This window comes from Palaemon carinicauda, chromosome 40, assembly GCF_036898095.1.
Source record: "Palaemon carinicauda isolate YSFRI2023 chromosome 40, ASM3689809v2, whole genome shotgun sequence".
Classification (NCBI taxonomy): domain Eukaryota; kingdom Metazoa; phylum Arthropoda; class Malacostraca; order Decapoda; family Palaemonidae; genus Palaemon; species Palaemon carinicauda.
This window is the reverse complement of record NC_090764.1, coordinates 41,019,633-41,041,353: the sequence shown is the minus strand read 5'-3', so window position 1 is coordinate 41,041,353 and position 21,721 is coordinate 41,019,633. Positions and strand designations below refer to the sequence as shown.

The following is a 21,721-nucleotide window of genomic DNA, read 5'->3' as shown; positions in this document are numbered from 1 at the left end:
CTGACTTCTTCTAGTATGCTATTTTCCTCAAAGAAGAGTCCAGTGGACTACAGAGAAATCTCTACAAGATGGACTCAGTAGAGGGAAGAGACCTCTACAAGATGGATTCAGTAGAGGGAAGAAGTCTTTACAAGATGGACTCAGGAGAGGGAAGAAGCCTCTACAAAATGGACTCAGTAGAAGGAAGAAGTCTCTACAAGATGGACTCTTGTTCAAGTAATCATTGTTCCTTGACAAAGATTCACTTGTACTGCCTCTTTACCAGGTGGACAAATGCAAAACAAACAAATATGATTTCATCTGTTATGCTATGTTCTCCCAAGAAGATTTCAGTGGACTAAAGATAATCTCTACAGGTTGGACTCAGTAGAGAGAAGAGGTCTCTACAAGATGTTCTTAGTAGAGAGAAGATAAGTATATCTCTTAATACACAAATAAAATATGTGAATGAAATAATCTACTCTTATGTCAGACCAGCTTTGTAAGAATATATATATATATATATATATATATATATATATATATATATATATATATATATATATATATATATATATATTTATTTATTTATTTATTTATTTAGCATGCTTGTATGTATATATGTATTACAATGGAGAATGTATGAGAAGTTGCAGTATGATAAAGAAAAGGTCGGGAAAAAACAAATGGAACAACAATATGAGATAGAAAGAGTAAGAAGTCGTATTGTATCATATTAGATGAGGAGTAACAGCTCGAAGAGAAAGAGATCGAGGAAAATTAAGAAGCGAAGAGGTGAGAAAACGAAGATGTAGAAGTCAGGTGTAGGAGAATGTATAAGTAATAATCGAAAGGGAGAGGAGTAATGAGTGGTTGAGGAATGTAGGACAAACGCTTGGAAGAGGAAGTGGACGGCGGTTGCACTACTATTAACCCCTCGAGCGAGGAAGAATTGTTTGGTGATCTCAGTGTTGTCAGGTGTGTAAGGACAGGGGAAAATACGTAAAGAAAAGGCCAGACTATTCGGTGTATGTATAGGTAAAAGGAAAATGAGCTTTAACCGGAGAAAAGAATCCAAAGTAGCACTGTTTGGCCAGTCAAAGAAACCAATAACTCTCTCGATGAGGATACAAAGTAGCACTGTTTGGCCAGTTAAAGAAACCAATAACTCTTTAGCGGTAGTATCACAAAGGGTGGCTGGTGCCCTGGCCAACTTACTACCTAATCGTTGCATTCACGTCACCGAAGTGCTTCATTTGGTTCGAGCAAGCATGGAAGCATCTGTGAATCTCATTGATAAATAAGCCAGAGTAGGTAGAGATAGATAGTTTGTGTCATTATTTGATAAATGCCGTATTTCTCTCGGTCAATGAGCGCTCTCCATCGCTTGGAGTGTTCAGGATTCCCTCTCGTGGTTGGTGTTGCCAGATGGGTTATTCTAAAAATCCCCAAAACTCATGATAAACTACTCACTATACTTCATATAAGTGCAAGTAAACTAATTGCAACAATATTAAGGTTTACTCATCTTTGTTTCTTATTCATAGATATTTGTACAGAATATCCCCATCAGGCAATCAAAATCCCCAAATCTAGGAATAAATTCCCATATCTGGCAACACTGCTCGTGGACTGTCGTAATCGGATTCGTAAGCCGTTCCTCAAATTCAGTCGTCGTTGTTCAGTAGTTTTGTTAGTGTTCGTCTTTCCCTGCGCGCATTTTTTTTTCAGCAGTGTATTAAAATAACGAATGTTGTATTAATTTTGTTAGGTGCTATGGTGTTTTACCTACGTCATAGGAAGTGCGTTTATACCAGTGACTAACAGGTGTATGTATAGGTAAAAGGAAAATGAGTAGGCCTAGTTACTTGCGACATACAACAGTATTATGAAAACGGTGTGGGTACCCTACACATTTTAGACTATAAAGGAACATTTCTTGAGAGCACACATCTGCACCTTTGAGAGGTTGTGTGTCTTGTTTATTGCCGGGTTAATAATAAAAAAAAAATATTCACGAAACTGTCACTAGAAACTTGCCAGTTTCAAGCACACGACCGTGGATCAGGAAAGTTTTTGTTGAAATTGTCTCGGTTCTGGTGCAGTAATTGTGGATATTGACTAAACACTTGTGAAGACAATATATGATAGACGCCTTGATTTCTCTGTTTAGGGGAACTGAACGTGTATCCAGGGGAAAAAAAACTGGTACCAAATTTGTAATCAGATAGGCCTACATTTGAAAATAAAAAAGTTACCAAGAAACGTTAATCCTTCTGATTAAGAAATATGTTCAGTTTGGTTATATTATTATGAGTGTCGTGGTCTGCTTAATCACTTATAGCACAAGGTTACATAAAAGCATTACTAGGTCAACTATATTGAAAATTTGGATTCAGAAGCCACGAAATCCATACATAAACTATTGAAATTTTGTGGTACGAGGGAGGAAACTTGCCTGGCTTTCTGTTTTTAGTCAATGCCTTGCCCGGTGTGTTTCTCAAAGAAATTAGTTTCTTCTTTAAACATACCTCCAAGTTATACGTTATACCCACCTTTAACACGGTCTTACTCAGGAAAGAAAGTCATACTTGCCGCTTGACTCGAAAAAGTTTGATGATGATGATTATTGTGGTAAGTACAGCAATTGTAAGGATTTTGGTTTGGTCACGTGGCTTAGTTAAGTTCAAATTTAATTTAACCCATTATTTTGTAAAGGAACACACTTTCCATCTGTTTTTTAATGTGATTCGAGGAACTGTGACCTTGACTTCTACCGAAAATACCTGTTTTCTGAAATATTCCCCCTCCCTTCCATCACCACATTGATCTTGAGGGACCCATGGGGAATCGGGCGTTATAGTGGGAAATGAACTTGTAATTTCCCGTGGAAAACGAAGCTCAAAATTGTGTAAAGCCCAATTTATCCTAACATGTCCTAACTAACCTAACATATAAGTGAGGTTAGTTTATGTTAGGTTAGGTTAGTTGAGATTGGACTTATTGTGGACAAGAAATTAATCTCGTTGGGATAATCGAGCTTAATATATGAGAGTGTTATAATGCAAGGAGGTTACTTTAAGATCTGTCAGGTAATTTTTAGTAATTAAGTGTTTTTGGTAATTTACTGGTTTTTTTTTTTTTGGGGGGGGGAATGATTCAGTTGAGGGCAGAAAATATTAGATTTACTGTGTGTAGTGTATTTTACAAATTGTAGGCCTATTGTAGCCTATGTCGTAGTTATTACTTTAGTGAATACAAATTGTATTAAACAACAATATTTTAGTAAATTCGGCAGTAGATACTATTAAATAGTTCAGAGATTTGAGACTTATTGGGAAATCATAATTATCAATGGGAAAAACTGTACTAACATCATTGAATTTAAGCAGAAAGATAAAACCTTGTAGCTTTTCGATATACGATCCATATACTCTGGATAGTAAATGTCATGGGAAGGAGAATTTAGGTCTCGGTCTATCCAGATGTTTTCTATGTTAACTCAAACTGGTGTACCATGTTAGTGTTGTGTAAAAGTAGTAAGTTTTACAAGTGGACTGTATCTTAATACTGTTACAAGTAAAAAACCACTAAAAGCCTTTGTAACAGCACCACCACCTTTCTTGAACGGTTTCTAAAATTTATAGTGAGTTATTTCCCGATAAACTAAACGGTATAGGCTATCAGGTCTTGGTATCCACCTGGTTTAAAATCAAGTATGAACACTTTCAAATATGAGATTATATTCGAAGGAACAGACCAACACCACCGTCTACAAAATTAGGAAAATTGTCTCAAATCACAAATGAGAGAAACTGTTAAAACAGGTACTATTGATTTTGAAATAAAAACGAATTTGATAAAGAAAAAATTCAAGCTATGTAGACACAAGCAAAAGGTAGATTATATCAATCACTAAAGCAAGCTCTTGTAAAAGATCCAAACACTTCGTAACACACCAACAAACTCAAGTCTGAGATTAGCGATTTAGTGTTTTTTTTTATGTTCGAAATAAATTTTACTAATCATTCATTAGAAATTGTAATTTTCAGGTGAAATACATTTATTTCGAACGAAATGGAAGCACCATATCACATCTACAAATGTAAGATTTGTTTGACTTATTTCTGGCTTATTGTAAATAAGTATGAGCTATTGATTTTTTTTTTTTTAGAATATGTTTTACATAACTGTAGACTTTAAAAATCTAGCAAGCACATGTTATCTTGTAAAATAGATCGTCGCATAAATAGAGGGTTTACTTTACTTGTTCCCTTATTTTATATATATATATATATATATATATATATATATATAATGCATTAATCCTAAAGATATTAAATAAAGGGTGGGGTTTCGTTATCTTGTAATGCAGTGACACTAATAAGCACAACGCTCCTATTTTGGGCCTAGTTGTTTATATGGAATTTTTTTTTCTTCAAGTACGGTACGTATATAGGCCTACACGAAGCTTATTACCTCCGTCAACGAAGTTGGGTGGATGTCCGTTTGTCTGTTAGTGAACAATTTACTGGCAACAATTTTACTTGTAGAGTAGTAAATTTTTCAGGGATTAATAAGTTATGTTGATACGTGGAAGTGATTCAATTTTGAAAGTCCTAGGTCAAAGGTCAAGGTAGAGCAAAAGGTTGACCGAAATAAGCTGCCATGGCAAAGGTCTGCACTCTCCGAGTGTTTTTCTAGTTAATTTCAGCAATGACCCTAACTACACCCTTTAGTATGTGTAGCATTTTATAAACCATGTTTCAGTGGTACTTGCGTGTTTTCCGGAGGTATTCCCAGAGCACTTTAACTTACTTGCTGTAAGCGTAGTCCCATTATTATTAATCAGAATATTGCTTAGGATTATTAAATTTATCCATTATCTTAATTTATTGCTATCATTTTAGGGTAGGGTTTGTAATAGTTTTCTTGTTCTTTCGCCTGTAAACGAAGGAGCAATTCTTTGCCTGCATGATGTCGAATATGCACTGCTTAGTTTTCCAACCATCGCGAAGTGTGGCTTTGTGATATCTCTGTGGGTTGTATTTTTTTTCAACCTAGAGAAAGGCTATATTTTATATTGAAACTTGAGGGTAGAAAATTTTGAATTTACTGTGTGTAGTTTATTTTACAAATTGTAGGCCTATTGTTTTTAATATGAGATGCCAATTGTAGCCTATGTCGTAGTTATTACTTTAGTGAATACAAATTGTATTAAACAATAATATTTTAGTAAATTCGGCAGTGAATACTATTAAATATCTAGATTTTTGGTACACATATGGGCCTTTCGAGTGAAAAAGATTTTGATTTTTGCATTTACAGTACGTTGAGTTAAACATGAAGTACTGAGAGGGCAAAGTTTGGTATCTGGCAGCGCCTTGCGAGTCTGTATTATACAATTGTTATACCCTGAGGAATGTAAGGCTGCCTTGTTATTAATTTTTTTTCTCGAATATGTAGTCGAATTCATCGTTGCTGCACATTTATGTCTATTTATTTTAGAATATTTAATGGTAAAACTGCGATATAATTTTAATAGCTCTTTTTTTTTCTTTTTTTTCAACGGCGATTACTCAGAAAATATAACTTTCATATTTCAGTTCGGAGATTTCAGACTTATTGGGAAATCATAATTATCAATGGGAAAAACTGTACTAACATCATTGAATTTAAGCAGAAAAATGAAATCTTGTAGCTTTTCGATATACGATCCATATACTATGGATAGTAAGTGTAATGGGAAGGAGAATTTAAGTCTCGGTCTATCCAGATGTTTTCTATATTAACTCATACTTCTGTACCATGTTAGTGTTGTGGAAAGTAGTAGGTTTTACAAGTGGACTGTATCTTAATACTGTTACAAGGAAAAAAAAAAACGCTAAAAGCCTTTGTAACAACACCACCACCTTTCTTGAACTGTTTCTAAAATCTATAGGGAGTTGTCTCCCGATAAACTTCACGGTATAGGCTATCAGGTCTTAGCATCCTATGAACACATTCAAATATGAGATTATATTCTAAGGAACAGACCAATTTCACCGTCTACAAAGCATAATTGGGAAAATTATCTCAAATCACAAATGAGAGAAACTGTTAAAACAGGTACTATTGATTTTGAAATAAAAACGAATTTGATAAAGAAAAAAATTCAAGCTATGTAGACACAAGCAAAAGGTAGATATGTTAATCACTAAAGCAAGCTCTTGTAAAAGATCCAAACACTTTTTAACACACCAACAAACTCAAGTCTGAGATTGGCGATTTAGTGTTTTTTTTTATGTTCGAAATAAGTTTTACTAATCATTCATTAGAAATTGTAATTTTCAGGTGAAATACATTTATTTCGAACGAAATGGAAGCACCATATCACATCTACAAATGTAAGATTTGTTTGACTTATTTCTGGCTTATTGTAAATAAGTATGAGCTATTGATTTTTTATAATATGTTTTACATAACTAGTCTTTAAAAATCTAGCAAGCACATGTTATCGTGTAAAATAGATCGCCGAACAAATAGGGGGTTACCCTACTTGTTCTCTCATTATATATATATACAGTATATATATATATATATATATATATTTATATATATATAATATATATATATATATATATATATATTTATATATATATATATATATATACACATATATACATACATACATATATATATATATATATATAAATATATATATATATATATATATACATACATATATATATATATATATATAGAATACGCTAGATATTAAAAGATGTGTTTTCGTTATCTTGTAAAACAGTGGCACCAATAAGCACAACGTTCCTTCTATCGCAGGCCGAATAGTTTATATGGATTTTTTTTTCTTCAAGGACAGTACGTGTATAGGCCTACACGAAGCTTATTACCTCCGTCAAAGAAGTTGGAAGGATGTCTGTATGTCTGTTTGTGAACAATTTCCGAGTCACAATTTTACTCATAAAGTAGTGAAACTTACGGATTAATAGTTATGTTGAGACGTGGAAGTGATTCAATTGTGAAAGTCCTAGGTCTAAGGTCAAGGTAGAGCAAAAGGTTGACCGAAATAAGCTGCCATGGCGAAGGTCTTCACTCTCCGAGTGCTTTTCTAGTTAATTTTAGTAATGACCCTAACTACACCCTTTAGTATATATGTGTAGCATTTTATAACCTGTTTCAGTGGTACTTGCTTGTTTTCCGGAGGTATTCCCAGAGCACTTTAACCTACTTGCTGTAAGCGTAGTTCCATTATTAATAATCAGAATATTGCTTAGGATTATTAAATTCACCCATTATCTTATTTTATTGCTATCATTTTAGTTTAGGTTTTGTAATAGTTTTCTTGTTCCTTCGCCTGTAAAAGAAGGAGTAATTCTTTGCCTGCATGGTGTCGAATATGCACTGTTTAGTTTTTCCAACCATCGCGAGGTGTGGCTTTGTGATATCTCTGTGGGTTGTATTTTTTTTCAACCTAGAGAAAGTCTATATTTTTATATTGAAACTCGAAACGTCTTTTCATTCTCGAAAATACATTCAATAGCGTGTCATTCTCTTTCAAAAAATCACCTTATCGCTTAGTCGATGGCTCAGACGGATCCCATTTATTTGCCTGTTACAAGTCTTGTTTTCTACTTACCTCTGCCAACAAAGTTGGAAGGAGGTTATGTTTTACCCCAATTTGTGTGTGTGTTTAGGAACAGCCTCCTGGCCACAATTTTCATCGCAGAATAATGAAACTTGCAGGGATTAACTAATGTATAAAGCTGGAAATGATTAAATTTTTAAGGTCAGGTCAAAGGTCATGGTCAAGCAAAATGTCCAATGCACGTAATCAGTCATAAGTTTGGACATCGTTGTCACAGAGACTTCAAACTTGATTCATATTTGAGCGTATGAAAATTCACGCCAATTAATACATGTTTAGATCATACTTTGTGCCCCTGTAGTTTTCATTTGAAAATATGAATGTATTTAGTATCCTCTTGAAGACTTATTATTTTTCGAAATTGGGACACTTTACAGAATAGTTTTGTGTATTAGCCATGTAAAAAAAAAATTAAATGCCTTTGTTGTATCTTGGCTCATTAGACTATATTTTTCATGCTACCGGTAATAAATTTTGTTAGGGAACTTTCAAAATGTTTCGGGTATATACAATTTACAGTAATGTTCCAAAGAACACATATATTGTATTTGATTCCTTGGTGTAGCGTGTAACAAGAATTCAATGAAACACGTACTTGATGGGAGTATCACTGACGCGTATGCATTTATTCGCTTTCAATAACTTCTTGAACATTATCTATGTCTCTCATTAATGTATCCTAGAGATGACATGTATATGTACAGAGATTTAACATGACTTACCTCTAGTAGATCTCCCTCTCCGTGACCAATAGCAATAACCCTTGGCTGTGCCGTGCGAGGGGATGGCGCCACTGCCACGACTCCTGGGTCCAGAGACCTGACCGTTAGGGTGTAGTGATTTGACGGGACTTCTCGCAAAGGCATGATGACCCCGTCACTCATTTCCACCCATACATCCACCAGTCCCTCCTGCAGAAGAAAAATAAAAACATTTTAATTAGTGGCAAGCTTATGATTTGGAATTGAAGAGACTAGCAGAAAATGTGAAATGAGAAATATTTCGGTCAAAATAAACTGAAGACTTGCTCTGCAAATGCTTCGATGCTATGGGTTCGACAATATTATTATTATTATTATTACTTGCTAAGCTACAACCCTAGTTGGAAAAGTAAGATGCTATAAGCCTGAGGGCCCCAGCAGGGAAAATAGCCCAGTGAGGAAAGGAAACTAGAAAATGAAATATTTTAAGAACAGTAACAACATTAAAATAAACACTAGTTATGCAGTGTGATTATGCATAATACCCAAGAAGGTAAACGTTAAACTGACTTCATATAACTTGTAGAGAGTAGGGGTCCCCTACATGATAGGAACAGGAACCAGACTTTGAAGTACGCAAACTGACAGTCTATCTAAAAGGGGATGAGGAGGTAGATCGCTAGAACTCGTAACGTGAGTATGGTGAACAGAAATGGGGAAATATTTGACTACATTTCACATCCAAAATTATTCAGATGGCTTACCTGGTATTTGGCTGTCAGTGTTGGGGTGACTGCGGTGATAGCGGAGTAGCCATCGGGAAGGTGGGAATCTGGTTGAAGAGATAGTGTCAGGCCTGATATGACAGCCGCTCTCAACTTGGTCACCCATACTCTGTCGGAGACTACCCTCACCTCCCGGGCACCAATCACTCGGCCAGTGATCGGGGATAGCACCTGTAATGTCAGTGGATTTATTGTCATTTCGATGAACCCGAGCGCAAGAAATAAATCAATTGCATTTGGAAGGAAACAAACTTATTTTTCATATATTTTCATGATATATATATATATATATATATATATATATATATATATATATATATATATATATATATATATATATATATATATATATATATATATATATATATATATATATATATATATATATATATATATATATATATATATATATATATATATATATATATATATATATATATATATATATATATATATATATATATATATATATATATATATATATATATATATATATATATATATATATATATATATATATATATATATATTACTTTTTGGCGATTTAGTACGAATGTGCAAATAATCGTTTACATATTGACTGTAATAATACAGTACGTTCTCCCTTTGCTTATGGATACATACAGTTTCTCTTTTACGAGAAAGTGTTTCGCTTCCTTGAAAGGGAGCCGAGTTTACACTCCATTTATTTTTATTTTCAACTTTAGCCTTCGAAAGGAATGTGAAAAGTATTTCTACCAGTTTTTGCGTTTACTATAAAAAAAAGCTTGCATACCTGAATTTCCGTGCGACCAGTGGCTCTGCCCATGAGGGTCGAATGATCCAACATTGCCACAGATGTATCAGCAACTCTTAGCAAATGTGCCACCAGTTCCGTCACGCGCACTTGGGCTCGGCGTGACAGTAGGTAAGATTGTCGTCCACTGTTGTCATCCACGGCGACAAAACGACCATAAACCTGTAAAGGGTAAATGTTTACCGTGAATCAATTCAACTGAATTATTGAAATCAAGATAACGGTAGCAAATGAAGTTATTTTTAACAAATCACACGGGTTTACCATTGTGTAAAGAAAAAGACAAACACTTGAAAAATAGTTTTACATATTTTAAATAGATTTCTATTTTTGAAAGAAAATGGTAATTTTATCAGGCCAAGAATATTTTGTTTGTTGTATTGGAAGCTGATAAAGGGCAATTCACAAAAATTTGATATTTTGTTCGTTGTACAGTATTAGGAGATTAAAGGATAGTTCACCGGAAATTTTATATTTTGTTCATTGTACTGGAAGGCAATAAAGGACAGTTCACAGAAATTTTATATTTTGTTCATTGTAGTCAAAGGCAATAAAGGGCAGTTCACAGAAATTTTATGTTTTGTTCATTGTACTAGAAAGCAATAAAGGGCAGTTCACAGAAATTTTATATTTTGTTCATTGTACTGGAAGGCAATAAAGGGCAGTTCACAGAAATTTGATACTTTGTTCATTGTACTGGAAGGCAATAAAGGGCAGTTCACAGAAATTTGATATTTTGTTTATTTTATTGGAAGACAATAAAAGGCAGTTCACAAAAATTTAATATTTTATTCGTTGTATTGGGCGGCGTTGTAGGTCAATTCATAGAAATTTAGTATATTGTTTGTCGTATTTGAAGGCAATAAAGGGCAGTTCACAGAAACTTAATATTTTGTTCGTTGTATTGGAAGGCGATAAAGGACAGTTCACAGAAATTTGATATTTTATTCGTCGTATTCGAAAGCAATTAAGGGCAATTCACAGAAATTTAGTATGTTCTTCGTTGGGTAGGAAGGCGGTAAAGGGCAGTTCACATAAATTTAATATTTTGTTCGTTGTATTGGAAGGCGATAAAGGACAGTTCACAGAAATGTAATATTTTGTTCGTTGTATTGGAAGGCGATAAAGGACAGTTCACAGAAATGTAATATTTTGTTGGTTGTATTGGAAGGCAATAAAGGACAGTTCACAGAAATTTAATATTTTGTTCGTTGTATTGGAAGGCGATAAATGACAGTTCACAGAAATTTAATATTTTGTTCGTTGTATTGGAAGGCAATTAAGGGAAATTCACAGAAATTTAGTAGTTTGTTCGTTGTATTGGAAGGCTGTAAAGGGTAGTTCACAGAACTTTTATCTTTTGTTTGTTTTATTGGAATGTAATAAAGGGCAGTTCACAGAAATTTAATATTTTGTTCGTTGTATTGGAAGGTGATAAAGGACAGTTCACAGAAATGTAATATTTTGTTCGTTGTATTGGAAGGCGATAAAGGACAGTTCACAGAAATGTAATATTTTGTTCGTTGTATTGGAAGGCGATAAAGGTCAGTTCACAGAAATTTAATATTTTGTTCATTGTACTGGAAGGCAATAAAGGGCACTTCACAGAAATTTGATACTTTGTTCATTGTACTGGAAGGCAATAAAGGGCAGTTCACAGAAATTTGATATTTTGTTTATTTTATTGGAAGACAATAAAAGGCAGTTCACGAAAATTTAATATTTTGTTCGTTGTATTGGGCAGCGTTGTAGGTCAATTCACAGAAATTTAGTATATTGTTTGTCGTATTTGAAGGCAATAAAGAGCAATTCACAGAAACTTAATATTTTGTTCGTTGTATTGGAAGGCGATAAAGGGCAGTTCACAGAAATTTGATATTTTATTCGTCGTATTCGAAAGCAATTAAGGGCAATTCACGGAAATTTAGTATGTTCTTCGTTGGGTAGGAAGGCGGTAAAGGGCAGTTCACATAAATTTAATATTTTGTTCGTTGTATTGGAAGGCGATAAAGGACAGTTCACAGAAATGTAATATTTTGTTCGTTGTATTGGAAGGCGATAAAGGACAGTTCACAGAAATGTAATATTTTGTTCGTTGTATTGGAAGGCAATAAAGGACAGTTCACAGAAATTTAATATTTTGTTCGTTGTATTGGAAGGCGATAAATGACAGTTCACAGAAATTTAATATTTTGTTCGTTGTATTGGAAGGCAATTAAGGGCAATTCACAGAAATTTAGTAGTTTGTTCGTTGTATTGGAAGGCTGTAAAGGGTAGTTCACAGAACTTTTATCTTTTGTTTGTTTTATTGGAATGTAATAAAGGGCAGTTCACAGAAATTTAATATTTTGTTCGTTGTATTGGAAGGTGATAAAGGACAGTTCACAGAAATGTAATATTTTGTTCGTTGTATTGGAAGGCGATAAAGGACAGTTCACAGAAATGTAATATTTTGTTCGTTGTATTGGAAGGCGATAAAGGTCAGTTCACAGAAATTTAATATTTTGTTCATTGTACTGGAAGGCAATAAAGGGCACTTCACAGAAATTTGATACTTTGTTCATTGTACTGGAAGGCAATAAAGGGCAGTTCACAGAAATTTGATATTTTGTTTATTTTATTGGAAGACAATAAAAGGCAGTTCACGAAAATTTAATATTTTGTTCGTTGTATTGGGCAGCGTTGTAGGTCAATTCACAGAAATTTAGTATATTGTTTGTCGTATTTGAAGGCAATAAAGAGCAATTCACAGAAACTTAATATTTTGTTCGTTGTATTGGAAGGCGATAAAGGGTAGTTCACAGAAATTTGATATTTTATTCGTCGTATTCGAAAGCAATTAAGGGCAATTCACGGAAATTTAGTATGTTCTTCGTTGGGTAGGAAGGCGGTAAAGGGCAGTTCACATAAATTCAATATTTTGTTCGTTGTATTGGAGGGCGATAAAGGACAGTTCACAGAAATGTAATATTTTGTTCGTTGTATTGGAAGGCGATAAAGGACAGTTCACAGAAATGTAATATTTTGTTCGTTGTATTGGAAGGCGATAAAGGGCAGTTCATAGAAATGTAATATTTTGTTCGTTGTATTGGAAGGCGATAAAGGACAGTTCACAGAAATTTAATATTTTGTTCGTTGTATTGGAAGGTAATTAAGGGCAATTCAACAGAAATTTAGTAGTTTGTTCGTTGTATTGGAAGGCTGTAAAGGGTAGTTCACAGAACTTTTATCTTTTGTTTGTTTTATTGGAATGCAATAAAGGGCAGTTCATAGAAATTTAATATTTTATTCGTTGTATTGGAAGGCGATAAAGGACAGTTCACAGAAATGTAATATTTTGTTCGTTGTATTGGAAGGCGACAAAGGACAGTTCACAGAAATGTAATATTTTGTTTGTTGTATCGGAAGTCGATAAAGGACAGTTCACAGAAATTTAATATTTTGTTCGTTGTATTGGAAGGCAATAAAGGACAGTTCACAGAAATTTGATATTTTATTCGTTGTATTGGTAGGCAATTAAGGGCAATTCACAGAAATTTAGTAGTTTGTTCGTTGTATTGGGAGGCTGTAAAGGGTAGTTCACAGAACTTTTATATTTTGTTTGTTTTATTGGAATGCAATAAAGGGCAGTTCACAGAAATTTATTATGTTCATTGTATTTGTAGGCGATAAAGGGCAGTTCACAGAAATTTAGTATTTTGTTTGTTATATTGGAAGGTGAGAAAGGATAGGTCACAAAAATTTAATATTTTGCTCGATGTATTGGAAGGTGATAATGGGCAATTCACAGAGAAATTTAGTATTTTGTTCGTTGTATTGGAAAGCGATAAAGGGCAGTTGACAGAAATTTAATATTTTGTTCATTGTATTGGAAGCGAAAAAAGGGCAGTTCACAGGAATTTTATATTTGGTTCGTTGTATTGGAAGGTGATAAAGGGCAGTTCACAGAAATTTAATATTTTGTTCATTGTATTGGAAGGCGTTAATGAGCAGTTCACAGAAATTTAATATTTTGTTCATTGTATTGGAAGGCGTTAATGAGCAGTTCACAGAAATTTAATATTTTGTTCATTGTATTGGAAGGCGTTAATGGGCAGTTCAAAGAAATTTAATATTTTGTTCATTGCATATGAAAACAATGAAGAGCAGTTCACAGAAATTTAATATTTTGTTCGTTGTATTAGAAGGTGATGAAAGGCAATTCACAGAAATTTAATATTTTGTTCGTTGTATTGGAAGGCAATAAGGGGCAGTTAAAAGAAATTTAATATTTGGTTCATTGTACTGGAAGGCGATAGAGGGCAGTTCACATAAATTTGATAGTTTGTTCATGATATTGGAAGGTGATAAAAGCCAAGTCACAGAAATCTAGTATTTTATTCGTTGTATTGGAAGGCGACAAAGGGCAGATCCCAGAAAGTTAATATTTTGTTCATTGTAATGGAAGGTGATAATAGGCAATGCACAGAAATTCAGTATTTTGCTCGTTGTATTGGAAGGTGATAATGGGCAATTCACAGAGAAATTTAGTATTTTGTTCATTGTATTGGAAGGCGATAAAGGGCAGTTGACAGAAATTTAATGTTTTGTTCATTGTATTGGAAAGTGATAAAGGGCAGTTCACAGAAATTTAGTATTTGTTCATTGTATTGGAAAGTGATAAAGGGAAGTTCACAGAAATTTAATATTTTGTTCATTGTATTGGAAGCGAAAAAAGGGCAGTTCACAGGAATTTTATATTTGGTTCGTTGTATTGGAAGGTGATAAAGGGCAGTTCACAGAAATTTAATATTTTGTTCATTGTATTGGAAGGCGTTAATGAGCAGTTCACAGAAATTTAATATTTTGTTCATTGTATTGGAAGGCGTTAATGAGCAGTTCACAGAAATTTAATATTTTGTTCATTGTATTGGAAGGCGTTAATGGGCAGTTCACAGAAATTTGATATTTTGTTCATTGCATATGAAAACAATGAAGAGCATTTCACAGAAATTTAATATTTTGTTCGTTGTATTAGAAGGTGATGAAAGGCAATTCACAGAAATTTAATATTTTGTTCGTTGTATTGGAAGGCAATAAGGGGCAGTTAAAAGAAATTTAATATTTGGTTCATTTTACTGGAAGGCGATAGAGGGCAGTTCACATAAATTTGATAGTTCATGATATTGGAAGGTGATAAAAGCCAAGTCACAGAAATCTAGTATTTTATTCGTTGTATTGGAAGGCGATAAAGGGCAGATCCCAGAAAGTTAATATTTTGTTCATTGTAATGGAAGGTGATAATAGGCAATGCACAGAAATTCAGTATTTTGTTCGTAGTATTGGAAGGTGATAAAGGGAAGTTCACAGAAATTTAATATTTTGTTCATTGTATTGGAAGGCGACAAAGGGCAGTTCACAGAAATTTAATATTTTGTTCATTGTATTGGAAAGCGATAATGGGCAATTCACAGAAATTTAGTATGTTCTTTGTTGGGTTGGAAGGTGGTAAAGGGCAGTTCACAGAAATCTGATATTTTGTTCGTTGTATTGGAAGGTGATAATGGGCAGTTCTTAGAAATTTAATATTTTGTTCATTGTATTGGAAGGCAATGAAGGGCAGTTCACAGAAATTTAATATTTTGTTCATTGTATTGGAAAGCGATAATGTGCAATTCACAGAAATTTATTATTTTGTTCATTGTATTGGAAGGCGATAAAGGACAGTTCACAGAAATTTAATATTTTTTTGGTTGTAATGGATGGCGATAAAGGACAGTTCACAGAAATTTGATATTTTTTGTTGTATTAGAAGGTGTTAAAGGGCAGTTCACTGAAATTTAATATTTTGTTCGGTGTATTGGAAGGCTGTAAAGGGTAGTTCACAGAACTTTTATATTTTGTTTGTTTTATTGGAATGCAATAAAGGGCAGTTCACAGAAATTTATTATGTTCATTGTATTTGTAGGCGATAAAGGGCAGTTCACAGAAATTTAGTATTTTGTTTGTTATATTGGAAGGTGAGAAAGGATAGGTCACAAAAATTTAATATTTTGCTCGTTGTATTGGAAGGTGATAATGGGCAATTCACAGAGAAATTTAGTATTTTGTTCATTGTATTGGAAAACGATAAAGGGCAGTTGACAGAAATTTAATATTTTGTTCATTGTATGGGAAAGTGATAAAGGGCAGTTCACAGAAATTTAGTATTTGTGCATTGTATTGGAAAGTGATAAAGGGAAGTTCACAGAAACTTAATATTTTGTTCATTGTATTGGAAGCGAAAAAAGGGCAGTTCACAGGAATTTTATATTTGGTTCATTGTATTGGAAGGTGATAAAGAGCAGTCCACAGAAATTTAATATTTTGTTCATTGTATTGGAAGGCGTTAATGAGCAGTTCACAGAAATTTAATATATTGTTCATTGTATTGGAAGGCGTTAATGAGCAGTTCACAGAAATTTAATATTTTGTTCATTGTATTGGAAGGCGTTAATGGGCAGTTCACAGAAATTTAATATTTTGTTCATTGCATATGAAAACAATGAAGAGCAGTTCACAGAAATTTAATATTTTGTTCGTTGTATTAGAAGGTGATGAAAGGCAATTCACAGAAATTTAATATTTTGTTCGTTGTATTGGAAGGCAATAAGGGGCAGTTAAAAGAAATTTAATATTTGGTTCATTGTACTGGAAGGCGATAGAGGGCAGTTCACATAAATTTGATAGTTTGTTCATGATATTGGAAGGTGATAAAAGCCAAGTCACAGAAATCTAGTATTTTATTCGTTGTATTGGAAGGCGACAAAGGGCAGATCCCAGAAAGTTAATATTTTGTTCATTGTAATGGAAGGTGATAATAGGCAATGCACAGAAATTCAGTATTTTGTTCGTAGTATTGGAAGGTGATAAAGGGAAGTTCACAGAAATTTAATATTTGGTTCATTGTATTGGATGGCGATAAAGGGCAGTTTACTGAAATATGATATTTTGTTCATTGTATTGGAAGGCGACAAAGGGCAGTTCACAGAAATTTGATATTTTATTCATTGTATTGGAAGGTGATAAAGGGCAGTTCACAGAAATTTAATATTTGTTCATTGTATTGGAAAGCGATAATGGGCAATTCACAGAAATTTAGTATGTTCTTTGTTGGGTTGGAAGGTGGTAAAGGGTAGTTCACAGAACTTTTATATTTTGTTTGTTTCATTGGAAGGCAATAAAGGGCAGTTCACAGCAATTTAATATTTTGTTGGTTGTACTTAAAGGCAATGAAGGCCAGTTCACATAGTTTTAATATTGTCTTTGTTGTATTGGACGGCGATAAAGAACAGTTCACAGAAATTTTATATTTTGTTCGTTATATTGGAGGGCGATAAAGGGCAGTTCACATAAATTTAAAAGTTTGTTCATTGTATTGGAAGGCGATAAAGGGCAGTTTACAGAAATTTAATGTTTTGTTCATTGTATTGGAAGGTGATAAAGGGCAGTTCACAGAAATTTGATATTTTGTTCATTGTATTTGTAGGTGTTAAAGCACAGTTCACAGAAATTTTATATTTTGTTCGTTATATTGGAGGGCGATAAAGGGTATTTCACATAAATTTGTTAGTTTGTTCATTGTATTGGAAGGCAATGAAGGGCAGTTCACTGAAATTTAATATTTGTTCATTGTACTGGAAGGCGATAAAGGGCATTTCACTGGAATCTAATATTTTCATTGCATTGGAAGGTGATAAAGGGCAGTTTACAGAAATTTAATATTTGGTTCATAGTATTGGAAGGTGATAAAGAGCATTTCACAGGAATTTAATATTTTGTTCATTGTATTGGAAGGCGATAAAGGGCAGTTCACAGAAATTTAATATTTTATTCATTGTATTGGAAGGTGATAAAGGGCAGTTCACAGAAATTAATATTTTGTTCATTGTATTGGAAAGCGATAATGGGCAATTCACAGAAATTTAGTATGTTCTTTGTTGGGTTGGAAGGTGGTAAAGGGCAGTTCACAGAAATTTGATATTTTGTTCGTGGTATTAGAAGGTGATAAAGGACAGTTCACAGAAATTTAATATTTTGTTTGTTGTATTGGAAGGTGATAATGGACAGTTCTTAGAAATTTAATATTTTGTTCATTGCATTGGAAAGCGATAATATGCAATTCACAGAAATTTATTATTTTATTCATTGTATTGGAAGGCGATAAAGGACAGTTCACAGAAATTTAATATTTTGTTGGTTGTATTGGAAGGCGATAAAGGACAGTTCACAGAAATTTAATATTTTTTGTTGTAGTAGAAGGCAATAAAGGGCAGTTCACTGAAATTTAATATTTTGTTCGTTGTATTGGAAGGCTGTAAAGGGTAGTTCACAGAACTTTTATATTTTGTTTGTTTTATTGGAATGCAATAAAGGGCAGTTCACAGCAATTTAATATTTTGTTGGTTGTCCTTAAAGGCAATGAAGGGCAGTTCACATAGTTTTAATATTGTCTTTGTTGTATTTTACGGCGATAAAGAACAGTTCACAGACATTTAGTATTTTGTTTGTTATATTGGAAGAAATTTGATATTTTGCTTGTCGTATTGGAAGGCGATAATGGGCATTTCACATAAATTTAATCGTTTGTTCATTGTATTGGAAGGCAATGAAGGGCAGTTCACTGAAATTTAATATTTTGTTTATTGTATTGGAAGGCGATAAAGGGCAGTTCACTGGAATCTAATATTTTCATTGCATTGGAAGGTGATAAAGGGCAGTTCACTGAAATTTGATATTTTTTTCATTGTACTTGTAGGTGATAAAGCACAGTTCACAGACATTTGTATTGGAAGGCGTTTAAGGGCCATTCTCAGAAATTTAATTTTTTTGTTCTTTGTATTTGAAAGCAATAAAGGGCAATTCACAGAAGAAAAAAATTGTTCGTTGTATTGGAAGGCGTTTAAGGGCATTCTCAGAAATAAATTTGTTTTGTTCTTTGTATTTGAAAGCAATAAAGGGCAATTCACAGAAGAAAAAATTGTCCTTTGTATTGGAAGGCAATTAAGGGCCATTCTCAGAAGTTTAATTTTTTATTCTTAGTATATGAAAGCAATAAAGGGCAATTCACAGAAGAAAAAAAATGTCCGTTGTATTGGAAGGCGATTAAGGGCCATTCTCAGAAATTTGATTTTTTGTTCTTTGAATTTGAAAGCAATAAAGGGCAATTCACAGAAGAAAAAATTGTCCGTTGTATTGGAAGGCGATTAAGGGCCATTCTCAGAAGTTTATTTGTTTGTTCTTTGTATTGGAAGGTGATAAGGGTAATTCACAGAAATCTAAGATTTTTTGTTGTTCTCTGTATTGGAAGGTGATAATGGGTAATTCACTGATTTTTTTTTCTTTGTATCGCAAGGTGATAAGGGTAATTTACAGAAATTTAAGTTTTTTGTTTTTTGTATTGGAAGTTGATGAAGGGTAATTCACAGAAATTTATTTGTTTGTTCTATGTATTGGAAGGTGATAAGGGTAATTCATAGAAATTTAAGTTTTTTGTTCTTTGTATTGGAAGTTGATGAAGGGTAATTCACAGAAATTTATTTGTTGTTCTATGTATTGGAAGCTGATAAGGGTAGTTCACAGAAATTTAATGTTTTTTGTTCTTTGTATTGGAAGGGGATAATGGGTAATTCACAGAACTTTTTTTTTTCTTTGTATTGGAAGGAGATAAAGGGCAATTCAGAGAAATTTAAAAGATTTCATGATACTGATATTCAGAACTTACTTGCACTTGAGCTTGTTGGTATCTGACTGAGCACAGTGCTGGAGATCCGTCGTCATTTCTGTTGATGTCCCTCAGTTGGTCACTGTTGATATTGCTAAGTTTCATATTGTAAGATGAAGGCGTTGTAGGATCTGGTACTCTCCAACCTCTCACCTATAAAAAAGAAATAACATTGGTTTAACTGAAGATTGGTTAAAGACAAAATTAACTTTAGGAAAAAAATGATGTGGAATTAAATACTGTAACTTCACTTGGGTTCGTATGAAGTTGTTTAGGTGTGACAAAAGATTCGTACCATTACAGAAGTAGGGTTCGATCTTTTCATCGTTAACATCAAACGGTGTAACACAAATATTGAAACTTTAAGGAAAATTGACCGAGAAAGTGTACATTGGATTATAAATGCCTTTTGTAAAGGACTCTTGCTTGGACACCAAAACCCCTATTCAAGATTTTGGATTTGAAGAGCTTCTTTGACACCATAGTGATTATGAACATTTGAAAGAAACCGACCACATTATTTAAAATTTATTACCTTTGACCTTTGAGGCAAACAAATATGTGCTGAAGCATTCTCTATCTAAAGAAAGGAAATCTTATTTGATAAGGTGCTTATAGGGTTTTATTAAGGTTCCTATTGAGACAATTATCTTCCGAAATTAGATTAAAATTAGATTTTTTTTTTTTTTTTTTTTTTTTTTTTTTTTTTTGCAAATGTAATTTCTCTCAAGTTTGGAGATATGGAAGATTTTTAACGCATTGCACATCGTATTCATAGTTGTTTAGTTAGGTTGGGTTCCGAAATGGTGTAGTTTTTTTTCTTTAGTTATTTATCTATGATACAGGCCACCATCATTCTTTAAAAGGTAGAAATGCCAGTCTTGGTCTGCTCTGATGTGTGTTCTTTTTCCATAACATATTCTCTTGGTTTATATCGCATCCTTTTAGTTGCCGCTTCTTCATATTTATTTTTCTGTCATTTTTATTTATCAAAGCATTTGTTCAAAGGTAGTTTATGCTCTGGAAAAATCTTATTTTCCAAATATGTTTTGCACGTATAATAGCAATAAAAAGACAGTACCACAAGAGAAGACTGATGCACCAAGTCCACAACCTAAGACAGGCTTGTAGTACCTTCCCGAAGCTCCAACCAAAGCATATTTATTTATTTATATATATATATATATATATATATATATATATATATATATATATATATATATATATATATATATATATATATATATATTTTGCATCGGATAGTTTAAACGTGGTGATTATGATCCGCATATAATATCTTTATATAGTTAATGTGAATGTTATTATCCTTATATTGTATATTATTATTCAGTGAATAAACCTTACCATATTTTTTCTATAGGTATAGTAAGGCTTGCGTTGAATATGTTTCTTCGATTAGATTGCTGTTGCGTCCAACAAATTTCGCGTGGAAGTTTAAATATCTCCTTGATCATCTTTACTTAACGAAAATGACTTAAAGCCTAAGCGGGAGAAAATTTTTTTCTTGATCATCTTTACTTAACGAAAATGACTTAAAGCCTAAGCGGGAGAAAATTTTTTCCTTGATCATCTTTACTTAACGAAAATGACTTAGAGCCTAAGCGGGAGAAAATTTTTTCCTTGATCATCTTTACTTAACGAAAATGACTTAGAGCCTAAGCGGGAGAAAATTTTTTCCTTGATCATCTTTACTTAACGAAAATGACTTAAACCCTAAGCGGGAGAAAATTTTACAGAATTGGAAGACAGAAGTCAAAGGAGAATTAGAATGCATTCGTTGATAACACTGAACCATGAAAGCAGAAAGAGACAAAAATACCATAATTGTAAAAGAACAAAGCAATTATTGTGTAATAACAAATGCTGCTTATATTCAGTTCCATATTTCGAAATGTATTTGTTTTATATACTATAAATATCGGATTTTTTTCCTTTTTTATTCCGGGCTGCATAGCCATATCAGTAGTGCGTTCTGTGTAGAATGTTATAATAACCAGACGAGATGGGACTATTAAGACACTTTTCCAAAAATGCAGCATGCTTTTG

The 21,721-nt window shown here is 33.1% G+C and overlaps 1 protein-coding gene across 1 annotated transcript in view; it reads right to left on the bottom strand.

Annotated features, from left to right (window-relative positions):
• Positions 1 to 21,721, bottom strand: part of dtn (transmembrane protein 132C dtn) — a 309,318-nt gene that overhangs the window by 10,299 nt on the left and 277,298 nt on the right. Inside the window, exons 7-10 of the mRNA XM_068363608.1 lie at positions 19,655 to 19,807; positions 9,892 to 10,074; positions 9,096 to 9,287; positions 8,353 to 8,541 (exon numbers count right to left, since the gene is read on the bottom strand). Of these exons, the coding sequence (XP_068219709.1) occupies positions 8,353 to 8,541; positions 9,096 to 9,287; positions 9,892 to 10,074; positions 19,655 to 19,807 (717 nt within the window). The remainder of the gene's footprint in view (positions 1 to 8,352; positions 8,542 to 9,095; positions 9,288 to 9,891; positions 10,075 to 19,654; positions 19,808 to 21,721) is intronic.